The 20,027-nt window shown below is 46.4% G+C and overlaps 1 protein-coding gene across 2 annotated transcripts in view; it reads right to left on the bottom strand.

Annotated features, from left to right (window-relative positions):
* TBC1D2 (TBC1 domain family member 2) overlaps positions 1–20,027 on the bottom strand; it is a 62,506-nt gene that overhangs the window by 22,017 nt on the left and 20,462 nt on the right. For both annotated transcript variants that reach the window (XM_050762095.1, XM_050762093.1), the window contains exons 4-6: positions 12,088–12,221; positions 8,018–8,214; positions 219–614 (exon numbers count right to left, since the gene is read on the bottom strand). In XM_050762095.1, the coding sequence (XP_050618052.1) occupies positions 219–614; positions 8,018–8,214; positions 12,088–12,221 (727 nt within the window). The remainder of the gene's footprint in view (positions 1–218; positions 615–8,017; positions 8,215–12,087; positions 12,222–20,027) is intronic.

The following is a 20,027-nucleotide window of genomic DNA, read 5'->3' as shown; positions in this document are numbered from 1 at the left end:
ATCAAGGCCCAGGCAAACTGCACTGGGCCTTGTGGTGAAGAAAGTGAAGAAGCGTAGAGTAATATTCCCATCAACATGTGTTTCTAATGTAAATATTCTAGGATGAAGGGATATCCCCCACTCCACCCAGCAAACCTTAGGGGTGGAGAGCACCCCTTCCCTGAGGGCCGGGGCAGAGGACCCGCAGGACCGGCAGGCCCTGGAGGGAAGGCCCCTACCTTCAGGTGCTCGATCTTCTCCTGCTGGCTCAGGAAGTCCCTGTCGGCAGCGTCGGGGGTCAAAGGAGACTGGTCAGGGGGGTGCGTGAAGTCCTGGGTGACCTTCTCAGAGAGCTTGCAGATGACCTGCTGCTTGGCGTGGTTCTTGTCCATAAGCAGCTGCACGTGCTGCTGTAGCTCTTGCACCTCCTGCTCCCGCAGGCTCGCTGTGTGCGCCAGGCTCTCCCGCTCCTGCTCCAGAGCCTCCACCCGCCGGCCCAGCTCCGCGATCTGCCGCACTTTGTGCCGCACCAGCTCCAGCCGGTCCTTGTCCTCAGCCGCCGCCAGGTATGCGCTGGACGCCCTCTTCTCCTGCTGGGCGGCCTCCAGTGCCTTGTGCAGGATCTTCACCAGCTCCTGGGCAGGAAGAGGGAAGCATCTTGTGAGCTCAGGGAGGGCCTGCTGGGCGCCAGAGCGGGGCATATGTTATCAGTAGTTCTCCTAACCACCCTGACAGGTGCCCAGCAGCATCCCTGCGGCACCTCATCCTGACACTTTCTCCTTCTCTGTTCAAGTGAGTGTTAGCTGGGCACATGGTTCCCCAGCTTCAAACTGCATCTCCCAGCCAAGCCATGGTGAGGTGTAGCCCAGTGACTGTTCTGCCTAAATGGGAAATGAAAAGTGAGATGGGCAGCTTCTGGGTCCTACCTTTAAAACCAGTAGACACATGCTCCCCTGGTCCAGTTCTCTTTGCTTCTGGCTGGGAAGTGGCAGGAACTAGCATGGCCGCCTCAGAGCCACAGCAGAAGGTACGTGTTGAGAAAGGGCTGCTCGCCAGCTCAGAGTTGCTCACTTACCTCTGGGTTCTTTAATGTGAGTGAGAAACTTCTCACTCATTTTGGGCCACAGTGCTTTGAACCTTTTTTTTTTTCTTTTTTTAAGACAGCATCTCACTCTGTTACCCAGCCTGGAGTGCAGTGGTACGGACATGGCTCACTGTAGCCTCAATCTCCTGGGCTCAGCTGATCCTCCCACCTTAGCCTCTCAAGTAGCTGGGACCACAGGAACATGCCAACACACCAGGCTAATATTTGTATTTTTTTTTTGTAGAGATGGGGTTTTGCCATGTTGCCAGGCTGGTCTCAAACTCCTGGACTCAAATGATCTGCCCACCTTGGTCTCCCAAAGTGCTGGGATTACAGGTGTGAGTCACCATGCCCAGTGGAGATGTTTTTGTTACAGCAGCTGAACCCATACCCTGACATATACACATCTATTTCAGGGATGAACGAACTGAGGCCCAGCAGAGAGTAGAGTGGAATTCAGTCTCAACTGGCCAGATTCCAAAGCCTGTGCTCAGTCACTAAGAAAACCAGGGGTGGCAGCTATGTGGCATTACTTTTCCCTCATCATCCCTGTGGCAGACATTATTAGTTCATCTCCCATACTTCTTCCTGCACAGCCTAGTTGAGGCCTCAGAATCCTTCTCAATATAGCATCTAGTCACTACCAATCAAATTGAGGCAGCATTAAAGAGGAAATACACTGGCAATCCCCATGTAAAGCCATGCACAGAGGGCCTCATTCAACCCATTTGTGCCTAGTTCCCTCCAGCCCACCAGCTGATGCCTGCAAAGCTGGTGGAAGGAACTCTAGAAATTTCAGAAACAACAGAGCTTGATTTATTCCTCAGCAGGGTCAACTGATTCACACAGGAACTCAAGGTCTGCTCAGCTCCCTGTGCCTTTAAGCCTGTAATGCCCCCAGGGAGGGCCATGCCTGGACTCAGGCCTATCTGTCCTAAAGCAGGGATGTGAATTCATTCTGGGCCAGGATCAAGACATCAGCAGCCAGGCCCACGTGGACCTCATACCAGGTAGGTATGACTTTCAGGCAACACTGCCCTGCTCTGTGCTTCTCATTTGGAAAAACATGGTTTCCTAGAGACATGTCAACTATACCATACCAAAGTATTAAAACAAATGGATTGGCTGCATAGGCTTATTTGCTAAGAACAATTCTATATTAGAGGAGAACTGCCAGAAACCATGACTTTTTTGGAGAAGCTAATGACAAGACCACCTTAGCCTGCATCTTCTGAAACCTTAGGACTAGTGACCATCCTTTCTCAGGTTCTCTTTTCCTTTCACACCCCCATCCATCTGTCCAACGTTTACCGAGCACCACTGTGTGCCAGGCCAGGCCCTGAGCCAGGTGCTGTGGCCCAGAGAGGGACTGGTGAGAGTTCCCACCTCCAAGGACTGCAAAGGCTGGTGGGAATGAACGCGACCCACCTCAGTGGAATGATCTACTGCAAGTCAGGGGAACAAGGGTGTTTGTGGGAAAGGAAATGACTTCTGTATGGGGTGAAGGTTGCGGGGAATACCAGTCCAGAGCATTTAAATGAAACCGTGAAGAATGAGAAGGGCCAGAGATGGCCAAGCAGCAGGTGGGAGATGAGGGTAGGGACAGCCCTCTGAATGTGGCCAAGCCACAGCCCCAGTAAAGAGCTGGAGGAAGGAAAGAACTACCATGGAGCTGTGGGAGCCCTGGGGTGTGGCAGGAAGGTGGGGTGAGGACAGCACAGTGATTGCAAACCAAAAGGGAATGTTTGGAATGTTCAGAATGAAGAAGTCAGCTTCTCAGGGCTCAGTGGAGAGAGATTAACATTCCTGTGGCTCCAGGATAACTGGGAGCCTAGGCCATTTTCTGCTTCGGCTGAGACTTGGAGATTACCTTGGATGACTGCCCAGTAAAATAACCAACAGACATCATTGTTCAGACTTGCCCTAGGAGCAGAACCAGGTGGGTATCTTTCCCTCAGTTTTGGGGAGTTGACTCCAAAGCTCATTTCATTACATCTAGCTGTCTCCTTATTGCATTTGGCTCCCAGAATCTAAGACCAAGACAACAGCCCAGGAGGCTCTCCTCCAACCCCCAGAATTCTTGTACCAGAATAAAATAGGCTTGAAAGAAAGGAACCAGGGCAGAGGGAGGGAGCCTCAGTAGGACCTGTAAGATGAGGAGTGAGAATGTCATGAATTCAGGAAACCTAAAGTCTGGATTATAAGCAATGTCTTAGGACCAATTCTTAAAAATAGAGGGGTTGATGAAATTAAGCCTTTCTTTTCTTTTTTTTTTTTTTTAAAAACAGGGTCTCACTCTGTTGCCCAGGCTGGAGTATAGCAGTGCAGTCACGGCTCACTGCAGCCTCAACCTCCTGGGCTCAAGTGATTCTCTTGCCTCAGTCTCCCTGGAAGCTGGGAGGCATGCATCACAATGCCCAGCTAATTAGTTTATTTTCTGTAGAAACAGGGTCTCCCTACATTGTTCGGGGTGGTCTTGAACTCTTAGGTTCAAGAGATCCTCCCACCTCAGCCTCCCAAACTGTTGGCATTATAGGCATGAGCCACCATGCGCGGCCCAAGTAGTACTTTTAATATCTCTCAATCGAGTTGTTTGGTTCATCTCAGATTTTTATACCTGGTCTTAAGTTGTTATTTTATTTAAATTTTTAAAAATCAATAAATCATCTTTAAAAAATAACCCTTTATCTTTTTAGAGCATTGCTACTTTCATCAGTGGTGGGCCCTACAGGGGTCAGATGAAGGGGCATGGGCTTTGGAGTTCACAGGCCTTGGTTCCCATTCTGGATCCGTGGGGGTGTATCTAATGAGGTGACTCTCAGGAGGGTGGCTCAGGGGGCCTCTTCACTGAACCTCTGCTTTCTCATGAATGGGGCTAACGGTTCCTCCTCCACTCAGAACTGCCTCTAGCATGAGAGAGAAAGTGCCAAGTGTCCCTCCCCAAGCTGACATGCCCAAGGTACCTCCCAGCCCTCTTTCATGTCCTCTGAAGTTTTTGGCTGGAGTTCTAGGAAAGTAAGAGGCTGCACGTTGCCCCACCAAGTTTGCTAAAAAATTACGTTCCTTTATCCAGTAATCCTGATTGAACTAAGGTGGCCCCAGAGGGCCGCAGGCAGGGTTCCAGAGGGGTTCATCATTCCCAGCCGCCAACAGATGGCCAACATCACCACAGACAACAGCCTTCCATCTGCCAGAGCAGACGGTCTTCAGGCTGGGTGTAGTTCTGTCAACTCCAAGGGTCAGTCCCCGGCCAATCAGCCATCTGGTGCTATCTCCTAGAGCCCAAACCTCTTGTGGGGCCAGTGCTGCAGGTGCGGGGACAGATAATGGCTTAATGGGTATTAGAGTCGCCCCGTGGTTTGATATGACACCAGGGGGTATACAGGGAGTGCATTCATTTTTTTCTCAAGAGCAGTTTTGGTGCTTGTGTCTCATACTGGGACTCACCAAGAGATTATGGAGGAGAGGCAGCCCAGCCTCTAGACCTGGAGAAGGAGGTTAGAACCCCAATCCTGGCTTTTCCAGCTGCCTGAGCATGGGCGAGTCACCCAACTCCTCTGAGCTCCTCAAATGCTGGCTCAGCCTCTGGGAGACCCTGAGCATGCAGACACTCTGAGAACCTCAGTTTCCTTTTCAGAGAAAGGGGATGACAACTATTGTAAGGACAGAGAAAATACACGGGAAGGCTCAGCACAGTCCTGGGGCCGTGCTTCATACCAACAGTTCCCGTGTTCACATCTTCTCTTACTAGAGAAGTGAGGTGCCCTAGTAGACGGTGAGGTGCCCAAGGGCAGGGATTTGTCCCCAGTGTGCTCTCAAGAGCATCTCACAGTGTTTGAGATGGAAAGTCCTAAAGAGTCACTAAAGCCATTGGCAATGGCCAGGTGAGCCAGGATAAGACGCCGAATTCTCATGTCATCCTGAAGCTTGAGGCAGACAGGAGGTGCCTTCCCACTAAAGAAACGCAGGAAGGTACCTCACAGGGGCAGCTCCTGGAAGTCCAGGTGCCTATCTTCCCAGCTGATGGATGGGACTCTAATGAGGGTCTCAGATGCACAGCGGCTCTCCCAGCAGCATTCTGAGTGCCTGGGGGCACCACTGGGCACCCAGAAGTTGTGCTGGCTTTTTCTGTCTCACCTCTTTGGTTTCAGTATCTGGGCTATAGTTGAAACCCTAGAGGACAGGACTGCAGTTCCTCCCTTCCTAATGTGGAATAAAGACCGAAGTTCCCCGATCACTGGGATGGCCCCACGGCACATTTCCTGGAGGCACTGATGGGCTCTCACTTCCCGCCTGTCTCAGAGCCCCTCAGCAGGGCACCTCACTGCTTGTAGGGCAGGAAGAGATCGACATGGAGGGTAAGGAGGGCTGCAGAAATTGCCAGAACAACCAGAGCCTGCATCTGTTGGGCAGCTGCTGGGTGCCAGGTACTGGGCTTTATGAATCTGGGCACAGGTCTCTCCAGTAAACATGGCTGTAACTGCACTTACAGAAGAGGAAACTGAGGCTTAGAGAGGTTAAGAAACTTCTTAGGGCCAGAATTTGAGCCTGTGCTGTCTTATTTAAAGGCCGGTGCTTTGAATCATCCTGAAGACTGAAGTGCATTTGTGGAATGGGTTGAAGAACACACAAATCCACTCATATTGCACAATAAATAGATAAACTAAATAAATCACAACTCATTCTCCTTTTGACCGTCTGTCCCAGGACACAAAGTTGAGGTCTGGTGGAAGGTTACCTGGTGAAAAAAAAATCCAGATTCTTCAATGCGTCAACAACTTCCTCCTGACAACTTCCCTCTGAATATATGGGAGTTGTCAATAGCCTGGGCAACCCTTATTAATCGCCAAGAATCTTGCCTTTATTTTTTGAAGAATGACGAGTCCCCCAGAGATGCAGAGCAATCAGGGGCAAACTTTCATGAAATCTAGGTCTCCCGGGGCCTTTCTACTTCATCTGACAATTTGTAATGTATTAGAAAGAAAGACTGTGTCAAGGGAGGTTGCCCATATATTCAGGATTTCTTTTTCTTTCCAGGTTTGGGTTTGGGATTTAAGCTCTACCAGTCCAGGGATCGAGTAGCTGCTATGGCTCTGTTTCACGCCCTCTCAGCTCTCAGGAGCGTCCAGCAGCCTCACAACAGGAGCACCATGATGACAGGAGGAAAAGACAGCTGGGCTGCTAAGCAGCAGCAGACGGGACTTCACGTGGTATAACTACACATTGGGTGTTGCTTTGTTTAATGTCTGTCTCTGCCATGAAATGCAAGCCCTATAAAGGCAGAGCCTGTGCCTTTTGCTCATTGTTCTTTCCCAGCACCTGGAACACTACATGCACATAACAGACCCTTAATAAAGATTTGGTGAATAAACACATGAGTTAAGAACATATGAATAAATGAGCCCCCTCCTTTGAGAACTCTAATCTCTAATCACCAGTTGCTTCATTAAATGTAACTCCTGGCCGGGCACGGTGGCTCACATCTGTAATCCCAGCACTTTGGGAGGCTGAGGCGGGCAGATCACTTGAGGTCAGGAGTTTGAAACCAGCCTTGCAACATGGTGAAACCTAGTCTCTAATAAAAATACAAAAAAAAAAAAAAAAATTAGCTGGGCATGGTGGCAGGCGCCTGTAATCCCAGCTACTTGGGCGGCTGAGGCAGGAGAATTGCTTGAACCCAGGAGGTGGAGGTTGCAGTGAGCCAAGACTGCACCATTGCACTCCAGCCTGGATGACAGAGTGAGACCCCATCTCAAAAAAAAAAAAAAAGTAACTCCTGACATGCCAGGAATGAAGCCTCTGCCAGTTCCCTTGAGATCTGCTGACAGTGGTCACTGCTTAGGGGCAGAAAAGGCAGACGAGGGGCCAAACCAGGTATAGGGAGAGCATTTTTTCTAGATTTCTTCCCCCCAAAACAGGGCAGAAAAGAAAAGAAATGTACAAGTGATAAGAAGTATTCAGAAGGTAATAGGGCATAAGCCCCACCTCCCCAGCCTAAGTCCTCTGGAGTCAGGACTGGGACACAAAGCAGAAAGGGCCTCCAAGCAGCCAAAGTTCAAACACAAAAGCTGAGGCCTTTCTCTGGAGGAAAAGCAGTCTAGGCCCTCAGTGGAGCCCACCACTGCCACCACAGGCCCTACCAGGCCCCACCAGGCCCCACCCTTGGGATTTATGTAACTGCCTTAGTCACTTTTATCACTCTACAGAGGGGCTCCCGCCCGGAGCTGAAACCCCCTCACATCCCCGCCCTGGGACTCTCACTACTTCGTAAGGTAGCCCCTGGCTTTTAATACCATTTGCTCTCTGGGATGTAGGATTTTGGAGTAGTTTTAATGTCTGTGTGTGTGAGATCTGTTTTCTACAATGACTATATAGCTCTTCCCTTTTGTAACTCTCATAATTAACTTCTTACCATATTAAGCCCAGATATTCCTGTCACTGTTCTGTGTTGGTCCTGGCTTAGCACTGGGCCACACACATGCTGCTTGTTTGCTTTCTCCTGTGACAGTCTCGTGACAGTCATTCAGATATCTGTGCCCAGATATCAGCTGCCAGGTCAAAGCCTCCCCCTAGTTCTATCGACAGCTTCTCCCATGACCCTAGATCCAGATCATCTGCCTCTAAATATTGTCATTTTCTGGGTAGGGGGTGAGACGATGCATGCCCTCCAGGAGGGGTCCAAGGGACAGTTATTAGAGTAGATCTCCAGAGATACCTGCCCTTGGTGCCCTTTTGTGACTTGCTTTGAGTGACATTAGGTTCTTGAGTAATCAACAGCATATTTCAACCTTCCGCAGTTTGGCCTTCAAACACCAGAGCTAGTGCCTGCTGGCCTTTAAAGACCACACCTGCTGGTGCCCAGCAGGGCTACTGCATCCCATCTAGTTTGTTCGAAAGGCTCCAGGAACTGGAGGGGTCCACTGGAACCTGGGCCTCTCTGGAACCAGACCTCACCTTCTGAGACTTCAGCTCCTTAGTGAGCATCAGAACCTGTTGCTCCAAGGCTGCCACTTTCTCCTGGGCAGTTCGGTTCCATGTGATTCCTTCAGAAAAGAATGGGAAGGTGTTGTTCTGGCGCTTGGCTTTCTGAACAAAACTGATGGTCAGAGAAGACTTGGGTCCTGGCTTTGGAGAATCCTCTGGCTCTCTCCCTGCTCAAGAGGAGAAACACAGAAGTTATGATGGATGACATCAGCAGTTCTCAAACCTGAGCTTGCTTTAGAAGCACCTGGAGGGCTTGTTCAAATGCGGATGGTTGGGCCCTAATTTCGGAGCTCTGAATTTAATAGGTCTGGGGCAGGGCTTGAGAATTTGCACTTCTAAAAAGTTCCTAGGTGATGCTGACACAGCTTGTCCAGGGGTTAGACTGTGAGAACCACTGGCCTACATAAACGTTATTGCACTGTGCTAGCCCATCCGCTAAACTGTGCCTGTCTCCTTCCTTCAGATCGCACCCAGCCTGGATGGGTCTCTCATGCCACCCTGCTGGTGTTTGCCAAGTGACTTTCTCCTCGGGCACAAGCCCTGGCAGGATGTTCTGTTCCTTATTTCAGGATCCCACCTCTATGTGCTAGGAGATTTTCAAAGCACACAAATCTGTCTGATGATAGGAACACAGAATGAATGCCTGTACTCTGCATTCTTGCTCCAGAGAATAGCTCAAACATTTAACTTGATTCTTCTTATTCCAAGCTAAGTTAAGAGACATATTCCCCCCACAGCTGATTGTCTCAAGGATGCATAGCCCTTTTAGCTCCTGGGTGACAACCTATGGTTCACAGGCCAAATCCAGCCCACAGCCTGCTTTTATAAATAAAGCTTTATTAGAACACAGCCATGCCCATTTGTTTATGTGCTGTCTATTGCTGTATTTACTCCTCAAAGGCAGAACTGAGGGCTTAAAACAGAAACCCCATGGCCCACAAAGCCTCAAATCGTTACTATCTGGCTCTTTACAAAAAATGTTTGCCACCCACTGTTTTCAAGTCATTAAAATTTTATTCTTACATCAAACCCAACATCAGAGAATCATTCCCTTGGGTTGCCTTGTCCTGCCCTGACCCAGCTGTGCTTCTGGTCTCTGCCATCAGCCTGCATCAAGGGACATTTAATGACCTGATTATGTGGCCAAGGGCCCTTGAGAAGCTTGTTCACATGGGATATATACATCATGCCTATTATGAGTCCCCAGCAGAAGAAATTCCCTTCTGCCCTAGGAACTTCCAAGAAAAGCTTTGCTTCTTATAAGAAAATATGTTTTTAGTCTTATGGACACTGGAAATAATCTAGCTGCTTGCATTTCCCTCTTTGCCTTGGCTGCTGAGCTTAAAGCCACATTTACTGCCTACCGTCAGATATTTTGTAGGATCATAAATTGATCCTATCTAAATCTCCTAACCCAAATCACTCATTTGTATGAGTATGCATTTTAGTAAACTATTACCTATTTTTGGGGACTAAAGTGTTAAAGGTATTGAAAATAAGAATGTGGTATGGGATCCCAGGATAGGGGACACACAGGGCTTTGGGGATAGGCCAAATGACATAGCATGAGACCAGGCCAAGGGCTGGCCAAACAGTCTTGAACAGATAACGAGTTACTCCAGTAGGTGACAGGAACCAGACACTGAGTGCAAAAACAGTACCTAGATTGCCCAGGTGCAGTGGCTCACGCCTGTAATCCTAGCACTTTGGGAGGCCGAGGTGGGTAGATCACGTGAAGTCAGGAGTTTGAGACCACCCTGGCCAACATTGTGAAACCTCATTTCTACTAAAAATACAAAAATTAGCCAGAAATCGCTTGAACCCAGGAGGCAGAGGCTGTAGTGAGCCGAGATCATGCCAGTGCACTCCAGCCTGGGCAACAGAGCGAGACTCTGACTCAAAACAAACAAAACAACAGTGCCTTGCTGAGTGCAAAACCAGAACAGTCTTGTCCCAGATCGAAGAGAAATCAGGCTACAATGGGTACAAGGCAGCCCACAGAGCTCAAAAATATGTAGTACCTCTTTCTCCTTCCTGTTATGGGGTCTAGGGGAGCAGGGAGTCTCCCTGTAGCACTTGCTGCCCTTTGATATACGACTGTGCACCAACTCTGAGGGAAGGCAGGGCAGGCCTCACAGTGCCCAGTTTATAATTAGAGAAAATGAAATCTAAGACAGTGGCGTTCAATCAGTGCTCTGGATTTCATGGGAGTGCCTCAAGGACTGACCGGGAGGGGAAGGTGGAGTAAGAGGAGCAGAGGAGGAGTCCAGACTCCCACTCAGGCCTCAACTCTGCTTTTATCTGCTTTATATATTAGATTTTGTTCTGTCACTCACTCTGTGGCCGTGAGCAAGTCACTCCACCCTTCCATGCCTCAGTTTCCTTATTTATTGAATGAGGATAACAACAATACACACAGTTCCAGTTGCTGTAAGAATTAAATAGGTCAATGTAGGTAAAGTGCTTGGTACACACGGATAAAACTTGAAAAGATTCTGCTAAGTCAAAGAAGCCAGTCACAGCATGGTATATTCCATGGTATATTCTACTCACAGCAGATCTCCAGAACAGGCACATCCATAGAGAAAGAAAGGTTGTGGCCACCTAGCGTTATGGGGCAGTGGGGATTATGGTTGATGACTAAGAGTGCAGGTTTCTTTTTGGGGTAATGAAAATGTTCTAAAATTGATTATAGTGACGGTTGCATAATTCTGTGGATATACAGAAAGCCACTGAATTACACATTTTAAATGGGTGAATTATATAGTATATGAATATATCTTAATAAAGTTATTACCAAAAAAAAAATGCTTACTGCAGCACTGGCACAAAGTAACTGCTAGCGTTATAATGATGATGATTGATCCGATATAGCACTGGCCTTCCCTTGGACTGCTTGTTATGCTCTCTGGGGCTTTGACAGGCACTGACTCCTCCAAAGGGTGCTTTTTCTTTTCTTCTTCTTCTTTTTTTTTTTTTGAGACAGCGTCTCATTCTGTCACCCAGGCATGATCATGACTCGCTGCAGCCTCGACCTCCCTGACTCAAGTGATCCTCCCACCTGAGCACCCCAAGTAGCTGGGACTACAGGCTCGCATCACGATCAGCTAATTTTTAAATTTTTTTTGTAAAGACAGGGTCTCGCTGTGTTGCCCAGGCTCGCCTTGAACTCCTGGGCTCAAGCAATCCTCCAGCCTTGGCCTCCCAAAGTGCTGGGATTACAAGCATGAGCCACCATGCCCAGCCTTATTTTAACTTTTTACTCTGAAAAAATTATAGACTCATAGGAAGTTGCAAAGATAGTGCAGACATGTCTCAAGTACTCTTCACCAAGCTTCCCCCGATGGTGACATCTTACACAGCTATAGTACACTATCAATTCTAGGAAACCGGTGTTGGTACAACATGTGTGCGTAGGTCTATGTCATTTTATCACACGTGTACATTTGTTTTTGGTTATGTTTGAGACAGAGTCTCACTCTGTCACCCAGGTTGGAGTGCCGTGGTGCAATTTCGACTCACTGCAACCACTGCCTCCCAGGTTCAAGTGGTTCTCCTGCCTCAGCCTCCTGAATAACTGGAATTATAGGCACTGGCCACCATGCCCAGCTAACTTTTGTATTTTTAGTAGAGTGGTGGTATTAAGAGGTGGGGCCCTTGGGAGGTGATCAGATTTAATGTCATGAGGGTGGAGCCCCTGATAAGATCAGTACCCTTAGAAGAAGCAGCAGAGACCAGAGCTCTTTCAGCCACGTGAGCACACAGTGAGAAGGCGGCCATGTGCAAACCAGGAAGGGAGCCCTCACCAGACACTGAATCTGCCGGCACCTTGATCTTGGACCTCCCAGCCTCCACACAACTGTGAGAAATAAATGTCTGTTATTTAAACCACACAGTCTATGGTGTTTTAGTAAGTAGCCCAAGCCAACTAAGACACACACAAACACACAAATGCTGGTTCGCTGGAAGGAAAGAAGGCACTTGTGCCAGCCGTGAGGAGCTGGTCCCTGAAGGCAGCTCAGCCCTGGACAGAGGCTCACCTGGGGTGGTGGGGTCAGAGGCCAAGGGCTGCTCCTCCCTCTGAGGCTCCCCACTCTGTGGAGAATCTTCCCCTGGAGGTTCATGGCCTGTTGCCTGGGCCTGCTTGTTGCCACGGATGTTGTGCATTGTGTTTCTGAAAGGAGATGAGAACAGAGGAGCATGAGGCTGAACCCTGCCTTTCTGCCCCTCTGTCCTTCCCGCCGCCACTGCTGGAGCTCAGGTCTCATCCCTACACCCTATCATCCCGACTGGTCTCCCAGACTCCAGGCACCCTACATGATGCATCCCCACGCATGGCACTCCCAATCTCCTTTACCTATCTCTTTCGCATTCTCATCTTCCACACACTATGTGGCTTGTTAGTAATATAAGCTTGACTTCCTCAACCCCCAACCCTGCAGCTGGAATATAAATGCCATGAGGCAGAGGTATTGTCTGTTTTGTTAACTGATGCACCTAGAACGCCTAAACAGTGCCCAAAATATAGAAGGTGCTTAGTACGGGTGTGTTGGATGAATGCTGAATGGACTTGTTGCACTAACTTTCCCAAAACCTTCATCTGGTTTCATCACTATCTGGCTCAAAAACCATCAGTGGCTCCCGACTTCTGCTGAGATAAGTTGCAAACACCTCCTGATATCTTTCCCTGCTTGCTCTCTTTCCCTGCTCAGATCTGTCCTCTGTGCAGCCTTCACTGACCATCTCATGGCCTCCAAGGGGCTTAGTGCACTTCACAGCTGGGTCACCCTTTGGCCAAGTACTTGTCTAGGCTGAAGCCTCTTGATGTCATTTCTTTATGAACTGGGTACTAACCTACCTGCATGTTTGCTGGTGCCCAACACTGGGTTGTATGTGCCAGAGCCGGGCTCAATACATGTTTGGTTTATAGAAAGGAACTAGATAGTACCAAAGGCTGACCTGAGATCACAGACCACAGAGAAGTTCATAATGAGCTGGATGTAAAAACAGTTCAAGGAGTTTATTCTCCCTTGCAAAGAGATAAGATTAATAACAGGGAAGGGAAAATGATGAAAGGAGTTCACTAGGTCAGTGTATTCCAAACTGAAGGTTTGGCCTCATTGTTAGATTGTAAAACCAGTTTAGTGTCATGACCAGCATTTAAAAAATGAAATAGAAACTACCAGGGCTGCTGCCACCTGCCTGTGTCCATCTGTGTTGCATCGGGGTCCCGAGGAGCTGTTGGGTGGTCCAGGCTGAGGCTGGCTTGTGTGGAAGTCATCCTTGCCTCTGCTTGCTAGCCCTCCCATTCATCCTCTCTCCCAGTGGTCATCATGCTGGTGTGCATCCCCTGCCTGCTGTGCTAGTTCAGTTTGCTCTTTTGGAAGCAGGAGATAGAACTGATGCTTGCAGGGCTGCAGGACTTGGGCCAAGACCACTTTCGTGAATATCACTGCATCAGGTCAATTTAGTGAAAACATGATACCCACAGTGAGCTTCGACATGAGGAAAGTAACTAAAGGTAACATCACAGTAAAAATCTGGGACATGGCTGGATGCGGTGGCTCACGCCTGTAATCCCAGCACTTTGGGAGGCCCAGATGGGTGGATCACGAGGTCAGGAGTTCAAGACCAGCCTGGCCAAGACGGTGAAACCCCATCTCTACTAAAAATATAAAAAATTGCTGGGCGTGGTGGCATGCGCCTGTAGTCCCAGCTACTCAGGAGGCTGAGGCAGAGAAGCTCTTGAACCTGGGAGGCGGAGGTTGCAGTGAGCCAAGATTGCACTACTACACTGCAGCCTGGGTGACAGAGTGAGACTCCATCTCAAAAAAAAAAAAAAAAAAAAAAAAAATTCTGGGACATGGGAGGACAACCCCAATTTTGGAGCATGTAGGAACTGTATTGCAGAGGAGTCAATGCTATTGTTTACATAACAGGTGCTGCAGATTGTGAAAAGATAGAAGCCTTGAGAAATGAGCTACACAATCTAGATAAACCGCAGTTACAAGGAATTCCAGTGCTAGTACTTGGAAACAAGAGAGAGAGATCTTCCTAATGCCTTGGATGAGAAAGAGCTAATTGAAAAAATGAATGTCTGCTATTCAGGATAAAGAAATGTGCTACTACTCAATTTTTTGCAAACAAAAGGATAACGTAGGTATCACACTTCAATGATTTATTCAACATTCAAAATCTAGAAGCTGAAGCATCTCCTGAAGTCTTCCAGTCCTTCTCAGCTATAATCCTAGACTTACTGTCTGTTTCTCTAAAGTACTTCCCAAAATACGGTCCTCTCTAACCCCAAGAAATTGTCTTTTTCAGAGTTTATTTCTCATGTGCATTGCTGAAGATGTGTATCCCTAATTCTTCATAAGAATCAGCGAGTTGTCAGCCAGGCACGGTGGCTCACGCCTGTAATCCCAGCACTTTGGGAGGCCGAGGCGGGCAGATCATGAGGTCAGGAGTTTGAGACCATCCTGGCTAACACAGTGAAACCCTGTCTCTACCTAAAATACAAAAAAATTAGCCAGGTGTGGTTGCGGGAGCCTGTAGTTCCAGCTACTCAGGAGGCTGAGGCAGGAGAACGGCGTGAACCCGGGAGGCAGAGCTTGCAGTGAGCCGAGATCGCACCACTGCACTCCAGCCTGGGCGACAGAGCTAGACTCTGTCAAAAAAAAAAAAAAAAAAAAAAAAAAAAAAAAAAAGAATTAGCGAGTTGTCATGATCAAGTCAGCACATATAAAACACACACATATCTTACACATACTTGTCTTAAACTATATAGAGCTTTTAAAACTTTTATTAAAAACACACACACACACACACACACTTTTGACCATCTTAAGAAGATTGCATATTTCCATCCTGGTCTTTCTAGGCCAGATTTTGTTGTTGTTGTCTGAGATGGAGTCTCACTCTGTCACCCAGGCTGGAGAGCAATGGCACGATCTCGGCTCACTGCAACCTCCACCTCCTAGGTTCAAGCAATTCTCCTGCCTCAGCCTCCCGAGTAGCTGGGATTACAGGTGCCCGCCACCACACATGGCTAATTTTGTATTTTTAGTAGAGACAGGGTTTTGCCATGTTGGTCAGGCTGGTCTGAAACTCCTGACCTCAGGTGGTCCACCCGCCTCAGCTTCCCAAAGTTCTGGGATTACATGCGTGAGCCACCACTCCCGGTCTGGGCCAGATTTTTATATTGATTTTCAGTAAATGTTTATCTGTAATATTTCATTATAGAGTCCAGTAGCTTGATACTTATACTGACTTGATATAGCATGAAGTTTCTAGTGCCACACATGGTTTTTAGAAAACCTTTAAGCCTGGCTCATGTTGGATATAAACATAATATTTATCTTATCTCACAAATGTATGTGAAATGTATAATTACACCTTAGGATTCCAAAAATAGTCTGCAAAGAGTGAGCGGAGGCACCAGATCAATGCTGTTGGTTCTTTACACTGGTGAGATTCTACCTGATGAGTATTAAAAACACTCTACTTTCTGAGAATTCTTTATCACCGAATAGCAGTTGGGGATATGGGAGGAACTAAGGTATGCTTTGTATCTGTGTAGATCATTACTTCCATTTTTTTTTTCCGCATTCAAAATACTTTTTATGGGGTTGGGAATTGATGATTTCTCCAAAGCTTTTATGAATTTAAAGCATGCCAGTCAATATAATAACATCTGTTAAGAATGTCAGACTTTGGCCGGGCACAGTGGCACACGCCTGTAATCCCAGCACCTTGGGAGGTTGAGGTGGGTGGACTGCTGGAGGCCAGGAGCTCGAGACTAGCCTTGTCAATATAGTGAAACTCTGTCCCTACTGAAAATACCAAAGTTAACCGGGCGTGGTGGCTCATGCTTGTAATCTCAGCTTCTTGGGAGGCTGAGGCTGGAGAGTTGCTGAATGTCACTTGAACTGGGGAGGCAGAGGTTGCAGTGAGCGGAGATTGCGCCCCTGCACTCTAGCCTGGGCGACAGAGCAAGACTGTCTCAAAAAAAAAAAGAAAAACAGAAAGTCAGGTTTTGTTCAAAAAAAAGAAAGAAAATATCAGAGTGCACCCTGCTCAGTCAGCATTAATATTTTGTGAATTACATATATGTGTAGTGAGTATGACAGAAAAATGTATTTGTTTTTACTGTGGCCATGGCTAACAGTTTGAAAAACACTCTATCAGGAGGACATTTACTTAAAAGGCAGCTATAGTGTGGTCAAAAAAGACGAAGTCACGGCTGGGCATGGTGGCTCATGCTCATAATCCTAGCACTTTGGGAGGCCTAGGCGGGTGGATCATTTGAGGTCCGGAGTTCGAGACCAGGCAGACCAACATGGTGAAACCCCTTCTCTACGAAAAATACAAAAAAATTAGGTGGGCTTGGTGGCGTACACCTGTAATCTCAGCTACTCAGGAGGCTAAGGCAGGAGAATCACTTGAACTCGGAAGGCAGTGAGCCAAGATCGTGGCACCGCACTCTAGCCTGGGTGACAGAGCAAGACTCCATCTCAAAAAAAAAAAAAAAAAAGAGGAAGTCAAAAGTTGGAAACGTGGCTTTGTTATGTAATCTCTACATACAACACACACTTCTAGTTATGTGATGGACAAATTTCTCTGAAAAACTCTTATTCCACAAATACCAAAACATACTAAGATCTAGTTTAAGGCAAAGGAAAGGAAGGGAAACCCAGGGACTGAACATGAAAAAGGATATGAAACGCAAATGGGAAGTAAAGAGGAAGATTAACGTGTAGATTAGATTACTGTTCAGTAAATATCTACTCCCTTCTCCGCACCCCCATGGGAGCAGCTTCTTTCTCCTCTGCTTCTTGACTCTGGGTGTGGGCCATGTGACTTCCTCTGGCCAACTGATGTTAGCAGATATGGTGTAAACACAGAGTTAAAGTGCGCTCGTATGTAAGGCTTGCCTAGTACTCCTGCTTTTCATCATGGGAAGAACATGCCTCAGGTAGCTGCTGCTCCATGGACGATGAGAAACACATGGGGTCAACCTAGATCTTACCAATAGCTTGGAGCCAAGACCCGATGAACCTAGCCTAGATCAGCTGGACCCAGATGCGTAAAAAACAAATGCTTTTTATTATATGACACTGAATCTAGAAGTGGTTTGTTTGCAGCATTATTATGGTGAAGGTTAACCAGGACATACGCTTGCCCAGAATAGATTCCAGAAACCTAGAGCCTCAGCTGCAAGGGAGGAAAGAAAACAAGGTCTTGGACATAAATTCTTGGGTCCACAGAGGGTACGGAACTTCAAGACCCCCAGCTTTATGTAGGTATCTCAATTCTCTTTGGACCCAAAGATACCTACGTAAAGCTGGGGCTCTTAAAGGTCCATACCCTCTGTGAAGAGATTTTTTTAAAAATGTCTGTTGGCAAAAGTGACACAAGGAAATTCTGGGTGAAGGCTCTCTAGCTGTTAATATAACATTACTAAACACACCAGGAAACAAGACGCTGTGAATGAAAGGCAGAACAACAGCAAACAGCATAATTAAGACTTCACATATTGGAATTATGAAGCTACAAGGACTTCAAATATTGGCATTATTAGATAATGATTATAAAATAACTATATTAAACTAAGAAGTACAACATGGAATCACAGAATAAGGAATATAAAAATAGGCATATTTGAGAAAGAATCAGAATTTATAAAAATGTAAAGTGTAATCTTAATATATAAATATATATTTTATATAACTATAAAACCCAACGATTAAACAGAAGATTAGACACAATGGAAAAAAAACTGGTGAACTGAAAGATCTATAATAAATAAATTACCCAGCAGTCAGTAAGGAATTAGATATAACAAATACAACACAGGTTAAGAGATACAGAGAGTAGAATGAAATAGTTCAGCTGTAGGGTGTTTCTCAAACTTCAAATGTGCTTAAGAATCACCAGGAGATCATGGTAAAAAGAGATTCTTGGTCTTACCCACAGAGATGTTAATTCAGTAGGTCTGGGGTAAAGAATTTACTTTTGTAATAGGCCCCCAGGTGATGCTGATGCTGCTGGTTCTTAGACCGCATGGGGAACACCATGGGTCCTAATACATGTTTAATTAGAGCTTGCAAAAGAAAGAACAGGCAGGTCGGGCGCGGTGGCTCACGCCTATAATCCCAGCACTTTGGGAGGCCGAGGTGGGCGGATCACAAGGTCAGGAGATCGAGACCATCCTGGCTAACACGGTGAAACCCCGTCTCTACTAAAAAATGCAAAAAAATAGCTGGGCATGGCAGCGGGCGCCTATAGTCCCAGCTACTTGGGAGGCTGAGGCAGGAGAATGGCGTGAACCTGGGAGGCAGAGCTTGCAGTGAGCCAAGATTGCGCCACTGCACTCCAGCCTGGGCGACAGAGCGAGATTCCGTCAAAAGAAAGAAAGAGAGAAAGAGAGACAGACAGAGAGATGGACAGACAGAAAGACAGACAGAAAAGAATGAAAGAAAGAGAAAGAGAGAAAGAGAGAAAGAGAGAAAGAGAGAAAGAAAGAAAGAGAGAAAGAAAGAAAGAAAGAAAAAAAGAAAAGAAAAGAAAATGGGGAGAGGCAACAAACAAGGAGACAATGGCTGATAGAAATCTTTAGATTCGAGAGGCACACCTATTCTAAGCAGGATAAATTCCTATTCTAAGCAGGATAAATTAAGAAGAATCCATGTCAAAGACAAAGAGAATTTTTAAAGTAGCCAGACAGGTGATTTGCAAAGGAATGACAACTAGACCATTAGCCAACTTCACTACAGCAATAATGGAAGCAATAAGACACCAGAATAAGATAGTCAATGTGCTGAGAATTTTATTCCCTGCGTAACTTTCAAGAGTGAGAGTGAAATACTTTTTCAGACAAAGAAAAGCTGAGTTTACCACCAACAGTTACCCACTAAAGGAACTTCTAGAGGAAGTTCTTGAAGATGAATAAAAATGATCCCCAAAGAAATTCTGTATGCAAGAAGGAACTGGAAGCAAAGAAATAGGAAGACATAAGGATAAATCTAAGCAAACGTCAACTGTAAAAAAAATAAACAAAAAACCCCAAACAAATAACATCTGTTTATGTTTAAACAAATAACGTTTAATTAGGGGAGTGAACCAAGACAGAACTAAAAAACTGGGCGACAAACACAAGGAAGACTTGGTTTCACGGAAGTTTTGATGTCCTTATGGCTGTTTAAGAGAAAAGCTGAGATACTTTCATCAGCTTTAAGACTTAAAGTTGGCTGGGCACGGTGGCTCACACCTGTAATCCCAGCACTTTGGGAGGCCAAGGTGGGCGGATCACCTGAGGTCAGGAGTTCGAGACCAGCCTGACCAACATGGAGAAACTCCGTCTCCACTGAAAATATAAAATTAGCCAGGCATGGTGGCACATGCCTGTAATCCCAGCTACTCAGGAGGCTGAGGCAGGAGAATCACTTGAACCCAGGAGGCAGAGTGGTAATCAGCCAAGATTGTGCCATTGCATTCCAGCCTGGGCAACAAGAGCGAAACTCCATCTCAAAAAAAAAAAAAAAAAAAAAAAAAAAAAAAAAAAAAAAAAAAGACTTAAATATGTTAAATATGTAGAGTAAAATTTCTGAAGGAATTGCTGAATAAATAGAAATATATGACTCCCAAAACAGCAGAGGTTAAACACTGTTCAACGTAACTGGAATGTCTGGGTGATTATTTGTTGAACTTGTTAGACCTTGATTATTAAAAGATGCCTTCCCTTTACTGAGAAATCAAGGCTGTTTCCTTCCACAAATTAAACGAAATAATTCACATAAGTGCAGAACATGATGGTCAGGCACATAATCATAGCTCAAGATTTGCTTCTTCTTCTCTGGCCCTTTCCCAACAGGACCTACACGTTCCAATCAAACTAAATATATATATATATACACACACATACATACATGACAGCCTTATTGAAATAGAAATCACAAACCATACAATTCACCTATTTAAA

This window comes from Macaca thibetana, chromosome 15 (assembly GCF_024542745.1).
Source record: "Macaca thibetana thibetana isolate TM-01 chromosome 15, ASM2454274v1, whole genome shotgun sequence".
NCBI classification, from domain to species: Eukaryota; Metazoa; Chordata; class Mammalia; order Primates; family Cercopithecidae; genus Macaca; species Macaca thibetana.
This window is presented reverse-complemented; position numbering and strand designations above follow the sequence as displayed.